Source organism: Pelophylax lessonae (assembly GCF_965119305.1).
Source record: "Pelophylax lessonae genome assembly, chromosome: 9".
NCBI classification, from domain to species: domain Eukaryota; kingdom Metazoa; phylum Chordata; class Amphibia; order Anura; family Ranidae; genus Pelophylax; species Pelophylax lessonae.
In genome coordinates, this window is record NC_138776.1 from 78,621,481 (window position 1) to 78,634,560 (window position 13,080).

At 40.2% G+C, this 13,080-nt stretch overlaps 1 protein-coding gene across 1 annotated transcript in view; it reads right to left on the reverse strand.

Annotated features, from left to right (window-relative positions):
- Positions 1-6,999: 6,999 nt before the first annotated feature.
- LOC309564224 (alpha-2-macroglobulin-like protein 1) overlaps positions 7,000-13,080 on the reverse strand; it is a 368,264-nt gene continuing 362,183 nt past the window's right edge. Inside the window, exons 34-36 of the mRNA XM_082268851.1 lie at positions 12,061-12,163; positions 9,636-9,675; positions 7,000-7,185 (exon numbers count right to left, since the gene is read on the reverse strand). Coding sequence (XP_082124977.1) covers positions 7,179-7,185; positions 9,636-9,675; positions 12,061-12,163 — 150 coding nt within the window. The 3' untranslated portion in view covers positions 7,000-7,178. The remainder of the gene's footprint in view (positions 7,186-9,635; positions 9,676-12,060; positions 12,164-13,080) is intronic.

The window sequence follows — 13,080 nt, forward strand, 5'->3', positions numbered from 1 at the left end:
CCTGGCTGAAGACTCACTGAAAAGTCTGTACAGGTGTGACAAAACCTAAAAGAACAGCCAGCCATTCAGGAATATTGTATCCATTGAAAAGCAAAACTATAATGTAATGTTTGTGATGTAGATGCTCATAGAAGCTCATAGAAGCTCATTCAATTATCCGTGCTTTCAGAATATGCATATGGGGTGTACAATACAAATAAATTAGGCAAGATAGCTCAAGCTGATCTGTATATGTGCCCAATGTAACACAAGTGCACAGATTTATTTTGGTAGTCCAAGAAAATCCAAGAATTTAAAGTGTATCTAAACCCAAGAACTAAAAATGTAAAATATTTCAGCACATCAGTCCTTAGATATGGGCTGCATTCTTTTCAGGTTGTTTACCCTTTAATTATACCTTTTGATCTTGCCAGTAACACACATCCTGGGTGACAACACTCTCTAAGGCCCCTTTAACACTTGTGCGACTTGTCCTACGACTTGGGACTGTAAAGTTGCAGGACATGTCATACCCCATGATTTCCAATGAGTACCATTCATATCTGTGGGACGTCCAGTTGCACTACTTTGGTCTGACTTTGATGTGACTTGAGGTTCAAAGACCTCAAGATTAAACAGGCCTTGCTTCAAGTGGCGTCAAAGTGGCATGTCATGGTCTGGTCAAAATCGCGTGACTTTCAGGTCGTACAAGTGTGAAAGGGGCCTTACTGTACCTGATCTATGGAGAAGCAGCATTCTCATCCTAGCACAGGACTACAGTACACATGCCCCTCTCCTCATCACCATAACATAGGTTGGAGGTGTTCGGTAGTTCACTCAAGAGTACCAGGAAGGCTGATAACTTTGTTTACAATTTAAATAAAGTGCACAGCAAGTTACAAGCACACTGGAGTGGTGGCAGGCTCAGAATGTCATTTTCTGTACTTGCTGAAAATGTGCTTAGTCTAAAAAAGGAACAGGAAATGCAACATATTACATTTTTTGCTCTTGTGCCCAGACAAAAGTATTTGTGTACCCTCGCCTTATAAAACAACTAATTCAATTTAAAATAGAGATAAAAGGAAAAACATTTGTTTTATTTAAAACCATTTTCGCAGATTAAAAAAACATCCTAAACACCTTTTCTCTTTTTTTTTTTTTAAGTAATCACATACCCTCTGTTCTCAGCTGCATAAGAAGCTCAGGTAGCTGTAGGGGGGGGGGGGGGGGTGAAACAGCAGCACACTGGTCTTCCCAGCCAAGAGCTGTGGGGGGAGGATGGGGTGCCAGGACAAGCCTGATCATTGGAAGAGAGCAGGCTGATTTTAATAGGAAATCAGGGAGACTGGCAGGAATACCAGGGATTTCACACAAAGGAAGCATTACAAAGAGTACAGGATAATTTCTCATACAAGTACATGGTACAGCAGACACATATCAGGAATATGAAATGTTGGGTTTACATATTTTTTAATAATGAATATTGGAACATTTCCTAAAAATTGTGTGAAAGATTATATGGTTGCTCCTTGAAAGAAAACTATTATTCATAAAAAATTAAAAATCATACATTTTGAATAATAGTTTGTCTGGTCCCTGTAGGATTGAACCTCTCACAATCACACTGACACAAGCTTGTCTGTTTATACCCCTTCCAACTGAAAGTTATCATGAGGACAACTGCAAACTACTCACACATGACTCAACCTAAAAGTAAACTGGTCAACTTGTTCATCCCTTGAAAGTGATGGGACGACCCATTGTAAGAGACCTCTGAGTTTTATGATTTTCTACAAAGAGACTATATACTGTGTGGGTTTAATGCAACTCATTGGGGTTGATTTACTAAAGGCAAATAGACTGTACAAGTGCAGTGACACTCTGCAAGGGCATTTGCTCCAGAGCTTAGTAAATGAGGGGAAGCTCTGCTGACTTCCATCATCCAATCATGTGCAGGCCAAAATTGTGTTTTTTAAAATTTTCCTTGCATGTGATTCCTTTCAAAGTGAAGCTTTACTCCTCTACTAAGATCGGCAGGGCCGTCTTTAATGTTGATTGGACCCCGGGCAAATATTTTCTTGGGCCCTCTCACATCACAGCTCACGGACAGTGCGAGCTCAAGGGGCAGCTGCTTTGGGCCCCACAACAATGACTGGGCCCAGGGCAGCTGCCCCTTTTGCCTTGTATTAAAGATGGCCCTGAAGCTCTGGAACAAATACCGTGCAGAGTGCAGGGTCTATTTGCCTTTAGTACATCACCCCCAATAGATTTAAAAAGAAACAAACAAAAACATTCGTTCCTAATTGATTATCAGCAATATTGTATGCCCATAGACCACTCACCAAATCAGGTTTTTTCACCATAACCAGGCACATGTATAAAAAACAAAAACCCTGGTAATAGATCACCTGGGAGGCAAAGGAGTTACTTTAGTGACAAAAAGGTCATAATAGGGTTTACTAAAAAAATACAAAATTTATTGAATTTTTTTAAAAATCATATCCTTTTTTTATTGGAAATTATATACATTGACAAATACGAAAGCACACATACATCACCTATGCATATTATTACACATATTATTAAGCAAATAAACAAGAAACACAAAGCAAAAACAAAAACAAAAAAAGGGGACCCCCCCCCTACCATTATCCCCACTTTCTAAATGACAGGGGTCTTAGCTAACTCCAAGTGGTCCAACCACTTCTTCCATATTTTCCCCCTTTTCCCAGGGCAACCGCTATGTTGAAATACACATATGAGATGTCATGCGAGAATTATTGCCTGTGAATGACGCAATTGGAATAAACCATTATATTGCAAAATGACGTCCAATGTGTGCAGAGCACCTGGGGACTGGAGCATGGGGATAACCCCTGTATTGAATTTGGTGCCAAATGTAACGCACCTTTACTTGTGGTGCCTTTGTGGATCTGAGTGACGCTGCAAATTATTTTGTTTTTAGCATTGAATTTTTTTGTCATTAATTCAAATTTAATAAATTCCCAAAAAAATCTCACAACTGTGTACTAAATACGAGATCCCTAAACAAAGATTTTGTCAGTATCTCCAGCTTAGACATGCTTTACTGGCACAAGCCCGCTCCCAGGAATTGGAATGAAATAGATCTACAATAATTGCTTTGCTAGGAAAGGTCTCACATCATATTTATATTGCATTCTTTATAATAAGTTTTAAGACTCTGTACCAATACCATCAAGGGCTCAGTGGGTACGAGATCTAGGGCCTATATCAGATGATCAATGGGAGGCTGCATTATCAACATTGCCTATGGTCTCCTTATCCCCCCACAAAAATGAACTCAGACATACACAGATCTTATCATACCCCAGGGAAGTTACCTAAGTGGCGGCGCAGAGATTCACTGTTATGCCCTAGGTGTAATCAGGGATCGGCCAATTTAATACATATGTTGTGGAGATGCCCGAAACTTCATTGTTACTGCCAAGGGGTTATTTCTACTAGTAATTTGGTTTTTAAACTAGAGCTGCCACTAGACCCTGGAATAAGCCTTTTGACCATGATTGTATTTATGGAGACCTCAGGGAATACCCTTGTGGCGTTAGTGCGGAGTCTTTTTCCAAGCCTGCAAACTTATATCACAAAATTGGTTGTCACCACATCCGCCAACAGTAGAGGGTTGGAAAGTACAAATAAACGAGATTATACTTAAAGAAAAATGTATATTTCAACATAGAGGTTGCCCTGGGAAAAGGGGGAAAATATGGAAGAAGTGGTTGGACCACTTTGAGTTAGCATTTAAAAAGTGAGGATAATGGTTTGGGGGGTTTCCCCTTTTTGTTTTTGTTTTGGAGTGTCTTGTATATTTTGTATATTTGCTTATTAATATGTAATAATATGCATAGATGATGTATATGTGCTTTTGTATTTGTCAATGTATAAAATTACCAATAAAAAAAGGATATGATTTAAAAAAAAATTAATTAATTTTGATTTTTTTCAGTAAACTCTATTATGGCCTTTTTGTCACTAAAGTAACCCCTTTGCCTCCCAGGTGATCTATTACCAGGGTTTTTGTTTTGTATACATGTGCCGGGTTATGGTGACAACACCAGATTTAGTGAGTGGTCTATGGGCATATAATATAATAAAATAAATATGGTCTATGGGCATATAATATAATATATACGGTCTATGGGCATATAATATATAATTATGTTTTTAGCATTGATTATTTTTGTCATTAATTCAAGTTCATTACATTTTGTATTTTTTCAGTAAACCCTATTATGACCTTTTTGTCACTAAAGTAACCCCTTTGCCTCCCAGGTGATCTATTACCAGGGTTTTTGTTTTGCATATTTAAAAAGAAGTCTATATATTCAGTTAAATCTGATTTACATGGTTGATACACATTTGCATCTCCTTATTCACCAAAAGTGAACTACAGGAAGATAAAAAAAAACTACAGATTATCGTGGCTCTGTATTCATTAATACATCAAAGTTATTTTTTTTATTAAAGCAAGCAGTGTAAGTATCTATATTTAACCTGGTTTCAGCCTCTTGTATTCCTCTGCAGGGCTCAGTCTGGCACTGGGAGAAGCAGCACAAGGAGACAATCAGTTGATAGGCAGCATGTGGATTGGAGGAGATAGCATAGTGACACAAATGTGCTTATTATTATATAGTATAATTTCTCTTTACATTGATGTGCCTGGATTGGGTCTAACTGCAAAACAAATGCAGGGTAAGCCTTCCCAAAACCGAAAGTGGTTGTAAAGTCTAAGGTTTTTTACCTTAATGCATTCTATGCATTAATGTAAAAAATCTTTTGTGCTGCATCTCCCCCCAGACCCCCCTTTTTTCTTACCTGAGCCCGATCTGATCCAGCGATGTGCAGGAGCTCAGTGGCTCCAGCCTCTGTCTTTCTCTGTATTGGATAGATTGATTGCAGCAGGAGCCATTGGCTCCCGCTGCTGTCAATCAAATCCTGTGACATGGGAGCGGGGGGCAGGGGCCGAGTGCCACTGTCTGTGTCAATAAACGCTGCAGCGGGACTCAGGAGCGAGCCCACATGGGTACCGCTAGGGACAGCGGCTTTCCATGGGGGGCACCCGATGAAGAAGAGGGGCCTGAAGTGTCAGCGGGGCACCCCAGAAGAGGAGGATTGGGGCTTCTCTGTGCAAAACTATTGCACAGAGCAGGTAAGTATAGGCATGATTGTTATGTTTATAAAAAAAAATGTGGGTTTATAACCCCTTTAATGTATTCTCTGCATCCCCCTTAATAACCAGGCCATTGTTTGTGACACAGCACTGCATTACTTTAACTGACAATTGTGCGGACGTGCGACGCTGTACCCAAATAACATGTATGTCCTTTTTTTCCCACAAATAGAGCTTTCTTTTGGTGGTATTTGATCACATCTGCAGTTTTTATTTATTGTGATGTAAACAAAAAAAGACAAACAGTTTTTAAAAAAGAAAACAACATTTTTTACTTTATGCTATAAAATATATCCAACAAAAAAATGTAAAAAAATCTTATTTATTCATCATTTTAGGCCAATATGTATTTGGCTACATATTTTTGGTAAAACAAAAATCCCAATAAGTGTATATTGATTGGTTTACGCAAAAGTTATCACGTCTACAAACCATGGGATAGATTTAAGGATTTTTTTTTTACATTTGTTTTGCTAGTAATGGCAGAGATCAGCGATTTTTTATGGGACTTTGACATTGCAGGGGACAAATCTGACACTAAGTGACACTTTTTGGGGACCAGTGACACCAATACAGAGATCTGTGCTAAAAAAAATGCACTGTCACTATACTAATGACACTGGCTGGGAAAGGGTTAACATCAGGGACGATTAAAGGGTTAAATGTGCTCCTAGGAAGTGCTTTCTAACTTTGTAGGTGGTGGCCTAACTGGAGGAAGACAGAGATCCATGTTTCTGCTTAGCAGAAACACAAGATCGCCATCTTCCTTTCTGACAGAACGGCGGTCTGTCTTGTTTACAGACCGCCGTTCTTCCTTTCCCCTGAACGGCCTGAGGGTCATCACATCCGCCGGACCTACTGATTGACTCCTGCTGTGTCCAATCACAGTGCAAGTGGGTCGCCGATGACGCACACGCACGCTCTAGGCCCAGAGCACGAGCCGGTGTACAGGTACGTCAGTTTGTGCAGGAGGGTCACCCTGCCATAGTATATCTGCGTGGGTGATACTCAAGTAGTTAAAATAAAAAACCTTTTGTGTTCAGCTCTCCCCAGCCCCACTAAATACTTACCTAAGTCATTTCCGGATCCAGCGTTGTGCCCGAGAGCAGCGGCTTCACTGGACATGAAGATAGCAGTGGGAGCTATTGGCTCCTGCTGCTGCCAATCCTGGCCTGTGAGGAGGGAGCAGGCAGTGGGAATAAGTCATCAATGGACACACAAAGCCCAGCGCGGGAGTGAGCCCCCGCACAAGTGCCCCTATAGCAAACAACTTGTTATGGGGGCACTTGGAAGGGGGGAGGAGCCAAGAGTGCCAGCGGGGGACCTGAGAAGAGGAGGATCAGAGCTGCTCTGTGCAAAACCATTACACAGAGCAGGTGGGAATGACATGTCTGTTCTTTTGATCAAGAAAAAAGTTTTTGAAAGAACACACATTTATGTCACATACAATGTAGTGTAAGACATTTTTTCCACAATAGCACATAGGGATGATACAATTAAACAAAATATATAGGCATATAACATTAATCTTTTTACGATATCCAAAATTAAAGGACTGGTTATTTCCAGAAGTACAGAATCCCTCCCATATGTAAAATATAAATGCCAATACCACATCAGAATAGAAAGACCTGTTTGTGATTTTAAAGAAAGTTTACCTTTACAGTCACTTTTACAAGAACTTCACCCTTGCTATCCCTGGGCACCCCAGCTTTGCCGCATCTCTAGGGTTTACTTCTTATTCTGAACACATGTCATAATGTCATAATCTACCTTCTTGATCATTGTGGCATTAAACAGTCTGCAATGTAAATTATATTACAGCATGTCCCGTTTATTAAAGTTGTATACAACGCAATCAACATTCTGTATATCCATTTAACAAACAGAAAAAAAAAACTATTTTCATGTGTCTTTTTTATTATCCAGTATTGTGTTATCAGCATTGTGGAATGGTCAATGTCATTCCTTTTCAGAATAATGATTTTCTTCACAGCCTACAAATAAAACATAGAAGGTAATATTATACATATAAATAATCCAATGAGCGAAGAAACAAAACTGAGCCTTCACAACCCATAACACTCCATTATATCTGTGATGGGTGGAGAAGGACCAGGTTTAGACATCCTGGTGCTGCATACAAACACACCAATTGAATATCCTAAAGCTGGCCTTATGCCTTTATAATTTTACAAGAAAATTGTTGTTTTTAGACAGTTCATTCGATTTTCCTAAGACTTAAATGGGCTGATTTACTAAAACCGGAGAGTGCACAATATGGTACAGCTGTGCATAGTAGCCAATCAGCTTCTAATTTCAGCTTGTTCAATTAAGCTTTGACAAAAAATCCTGGAAGCTGATTGGTTTCTATGTAGAGCTGCACCAGATTTTGCACTCACCAGTTTTAGTAAATTAATCCCAAAGTGTCATTAAACCCAGACTATAAAAAACTATCATTACCTGCTATATAACAGGGTGTGCATACTCACAAAGCAACTAAAGCATTCATTTGGTTTAGAGTGAAATATACCTGGTTGATCCTCCCTTCAGCTGTCTCTCTCATCTTGTGTGTCCCCACTGCTGGCTGAAATTGTGTAGATCAGCTGTTGTCATCTACTGAGCATGCTCCAGTTCCATTCTAAGCTCTTAATTTCTCCTTTTTTTATTTGTGCAGCCCACATGACTTTAGAGTCATGCATGTTGGCGTATACACAGGGATACATTACACTTCTCTCCCTTCCTCCTCCTCCTCCATGTCTCCTATTGCTTAACGGCTAAGTTTACCTTTTTTTTCCCCTAAATTCTAGCTCCCCTATGCACCAATATAGAATTAACCACTTCTGGACCGGAAGGCTTTACCCCCTTAATGACCAGGCCATTTTTTGCGATATGGCACTGCAGTATTTTAACTGACAATTGCATGGTCGTGCAACGCTGTACCCAAATAATATTGATGTCCTTTTTTCCCCACAAATGGAGCTTTCTTTTGGTGGCATTTGATCACCTCTGCAATTTTTATTTTTTGCGCTACGAACAAAAAAAAAGCAACAATTCTGAAAAAAAAATATATATATTTTTTACTTTCTGCTATAAAACATTGGCAATAAAAAAAAATGTAAAACTCAAACTTTTTCATAATTTTAGGCGAATATGTATTCTGCTACATATTTTTGGGAAAAAAAAATCCCAATAAGTGTATATTGATTGGTTTGCGCAAAAAGTTATCGTGTCTACAAGCTAGGGGAAAGATTTATGTCATTTTTATTTATTTTAAATTTTTTTACTAGTAATAGCGGCGATCTGCGATTTTTAGCAAGACTGTGACATAGGGGCGGACAGATCGGACACCTAACTGGCATTTTTTACACTTTTGGGGGGACCAGTGACATTACTACAGTAATCGGTGCTAAAAAATATACACTGTTACTGTACTAAAGACACTGGCAGGGAAGGGGTTAACACCAGGGCTGATCAAAGGGTTAAATGTGTCCCTAGGGGGTGCTTTCTAACTGTGTTGGGGATGTACTTACTGGTTGAATACAGAGACCTGTGTTCCTAAATAAGAGGAACACTGGATCCTTGTGTTCATTACTGACAGAACATTGGTATTCCATGTTTACAACGGCAGACTCGTTCTGCCTCCATGGGAATGATCGCTGGTGCCCAGCGGACATCGCGGGTGCCGGACCCGCTGATTAGCTCCCCCTGTAGCCAATTGGCGCGCGTGCCCCCACTAGTCCCGCAAAATGACGTACAGGTACGTTGTTTCGCGGGACAGAGCCGACCTGCCGCAGTATAGGTACACCGGCTGGTAGGCAAGTGGTTAATGTACTTATTTTGCAAAAATAAAACACCTTTCCATTAATTCTACAGACGCTTAACTAACTCTTTTCATAGCTGTTTAAACACACTGCTCATTTCCTTCTGCCTTACCTCCTGGACAGACCTTAGGTCATGAAGGCGTCATTGAATGGTCAGATGAGCAATCTTTTTTAATTTCTCATCCCAACCAAGTTCTACAGGTGTAAGGCCAGTATTAGGACCTTTCCCACCACTCCTCCCATTCAAGAACTACTGCCTAGTCTGCCACTAGGAGCCCCATAAAAAATGGAAACCTGCCATGAAAGAAGTATGTAGTTTGCTAATGTTAGCCACTTCATAAAATGCCAGGTGATTGGCTGTGATGCAGATGCTTTGGCTTCAGTGGGCCCCAGACAAGAATAAAGATGAGGAATTATGGCATTTTACCAAATCAAATTCTGAGCATCGAAGGCAGACACAACCAGGCGATTATCATTTTTTAGTACCAGACTGGCAAAGGTTATGTAGACGTCTACCTTCTTTTTGCCTATGTCTTGGTTTATAACCCTACATACATACAGCTGACACTCTTGATAGCAGTGAGAAGAGAGACAATAATGACAGAACAGAAGTTTGTTCTTACCAGGTACAGGGTGATTGATAGTCCACAATGGCGTATTCATCTGAAGAAAGAAACAGATTTCTTGTTAGGTAATACCATTTAAAAATACATTGCTGTGTGTTAACGTAAATGAGAACTGATCCTGTTACATGATTTATCACTTGTTATTGCTGATACATCATCACTATGGTAAAACACAACCCCATCACTTCCCACTTCCAGAGTTCACTAATCTATTGTTCCAGTCATTACAGGTATTTGTAGAGTAAAAAGAAAGGAAGCATAGTTATTCCTTTTTCCAGCGCTAACAATAAATATTATGTTTCCAGACAGTAATACAACAATTGAATCAAAAACGAATTTGCTTGACTAAAAAGAACGTAAAACACAGCTAGATAAATTAAATTAAAAAGGATTTGGTCATAAAGCGGAGCAGCCAGTCAGAGAGTGAAAGCAGCTGGACAGAAAGTACATCAGTAGGTCAGTGAGTAAAATCAGCTGGGCAGAAAATATGTTAGTTGGTCAGTGAGTAAAAGTGACTGGGCAGAAAATATGTCAGTTGGTCAGTGAGTAAAATCAGCTGGGCAGAAAATATGTTAGTTGGTCAGTGAGTAAAATCAGCTGGGCAGAAAATATGTTAGTTGGTCAGTGAGTAAAAGTGACTGGGCAGAAAATATGTCAGTTGGTCAGTGAGTAAAATCAGCTGGGCAGAAAATATGTCAGTTGGTCAGTGAGTAAAATCAGCTGGGCAGAAAATATGTCAGTAGGTCAGTGAGTAAAATCAGCTGGGCAGAAAATATGTTAGTTGGTCAGTGAGTAAAAGTGGCTGGGCAGAAAATATGTCAGTTGGTCAGTGAGTAAAAGTGACTGGGCAGAAAATATGTCAGTTGATCAGTGAGTAAAAGTGGCTGGGCAGAAAATATGTCAGTTGATCAGTGAGTAAAAGTGGCTGGGCAGAAAATATGTCAGTTGGTCAGTGAGTAAAAGTGACTGGGCAGAAAATATGTCAGTTGATCAGTGAGTAAAAGTGGCTGGGCAGAAAATATGTCAGTTGATCAGTGAGTAAAAGTGGCTGGGCAGAAAATATGTCAGTTGGTCAGTGAGTAAAAGTGACTGGGCAGAAAGTATGTCAGTTGGTCAGTGAGTAAAAGTGGCTGGGCAGAAAATATGTCAGTTGGTCAGTGAGTGAAATCAGCTGGGCAGAAAGTACATCAGTTGGTCAGTGAGTGAAATCAGCTGGGCAGAAAGTATGTCAGTTGGTCAGTGAGTAAAAGTGACTGGGCAGAAAATATATCAGTTGATCAGTGAGTTAAAGCAACTGGGCAAAAAATACGTTGGTTGGTCAGAGAGTGAAAGCAGCTGGACAGAAAGTAGAACAGCCGGTCAGAGACAAAAAAGATTTGGGCAGAATGTAGAGCAGCTGGTCAGACATTGAAAGCAGCTTGGCAGAAAGTAGAGTGACTGGTTGGAGAGGGAATATGGCAGAGCAGAAAGTGGAGCAGTTGGTTGAAGGGGGAAAGGATCTGGGCAAAAATTAAAGTGGCTGGTTAGAGTGAATGCAGCTGGGCAAAAAAGTACAGCAGCTGGTCAGAGAGGGAAAGCAACTGGTCAGAGATTGGAAATAGCTGGAGGGAAAGTAGCTGAGCAGAAACTAGAGCAGCTGGTCAGAGAAGGAAAGAAGCTGGACGGGAAGTAGAGCAGCTGGTCAGAAAGGGGAGGGATCCAAACAGAAAGTAAAGCAGCTGGACAGTGGAAATAGCTGGTCAGAATAATAAATAGTCTGGTTAGAGAGAAAAACAGCCAGACAGGAAGTAGAAAAGCATAGCGGATTTATTTATTCAATGTATTTTCCCATATATGTCTGTTTGTTGGGTGTCAGACAAAACAGAATCTGAGAAGAAAACCCAAATTGCAATAAAATAGGGTGAGGAAGAAAATGATTCAGGATTATACTGCTGTCTGCATCCCGATGAGTATCGAACAAAAAAACCCAACAGGCTTGATTGTACTGAAATCAATTGATGGATCGACTTCAGTACAACCAGCCTGCCCATAGATGGATCAAAATTCAGCTGGTCCCTGCTAACCCAGCCAAATTTCGATCCATTTATGGCCAGCTTAAGATTTCCTGTTCCTTTCTGTTCAGATAAAGCATGCCAGACAAATCAGGAAGAGAAGAAAAAACTCCTCTTTGGAGACACAGGCAACATTTAACTAACCAAATAATTTAATCTAACAGAAAAATCTCCTCTACAAGGGCAGCATATAAAACCTGACACAGGTTCCTTCCACACTCTGCCAAAAAGTAAAAGAAAATGATTTGTCTGGACTTGGAGTTTAATTCCCCAACATTTTCTGATCTACAAATAGATAGCCTAAGTAATGGATCTTGAGATATTTTAGCTCAGATAACATCATTGCCTTCTAACCACACAAGGGTACTCACCTGTCTGGTAGTAGTCATACACTTTCACTGTGGTTGGTTTAAGGTTTAATACTGGAAATTCTTGCTCCACTGTAAAGGCAAACCTGACAGGAGAACGTCCAATCTGCAGGTAGAAGCGGGACATGCCATGAAGAGCTATAGAAATCATTTTTACAAATTAGCATAGTGATGTGTAGTAGTGTATATGTTCATCTCATATCAGTAAATTCCAGACCCTTTTAAGTTTTAGAAAGGAGATATTTCCTACATACACTAATATAGGTCCCTTTCACATTGATCAGTTTTTGATGCGTTTTTAGGGTTTAAAAAGCAGAATCAGTGCCCTGATTATCAGTGCCGATGTCTCTTTAACACAAACCAGTTATCAGGTCTCTTCTTTTCTCCACACGCTGTCAGCTTGAGGAAAGAAAAGCCAATAACCGGCTTGTGTTTACATCCATGATCAGCTATCATGTGGTAAAGGGCCGCTGTGATTACGCCCCTTACTTGTACGCCCTCCGGCAAAGTAAGCCTGCGCTGTAGTCATCTTTCTGTTATAGCGTTGGCGGAAACTGGTTAATGGTATGTATACTCTTGTTCTTAAGTGCTTACAGGGCATTTTAATTTATTCAGGCGTGCCTGAGGGGCTGAGGTTGTTCTTGAAATCGAGGTGCAGAACAGAGAACCTAAATTACTAAGCGGCTCCTTTGGGGTAGTGCAATTTATATAATTCTTCGGGGGTTAGCGCTGCATATACAATTCTTCGGGGGTAGCGCTACATATACAATTCTTCGGGGACAGTGCTACATATGGATGTAGCATGGCATGGCATGGAGGAGCTCAGCTATGAGAAAAGATTAGAGGAACTGAATTTATTCTCTCTTGAGGAGAGTAAATTAAGGGGGGGGGGGGGGGAATGATCAACATGTATAAATACATAAGGGGTCCATATAGTGAACTTGGTGTTGAGTTATTCACTTTAAAGTCAACACAGAGGACAAGGGGGCACTCTTTACGTCTAGAGGAAAACAGATTTTGTCT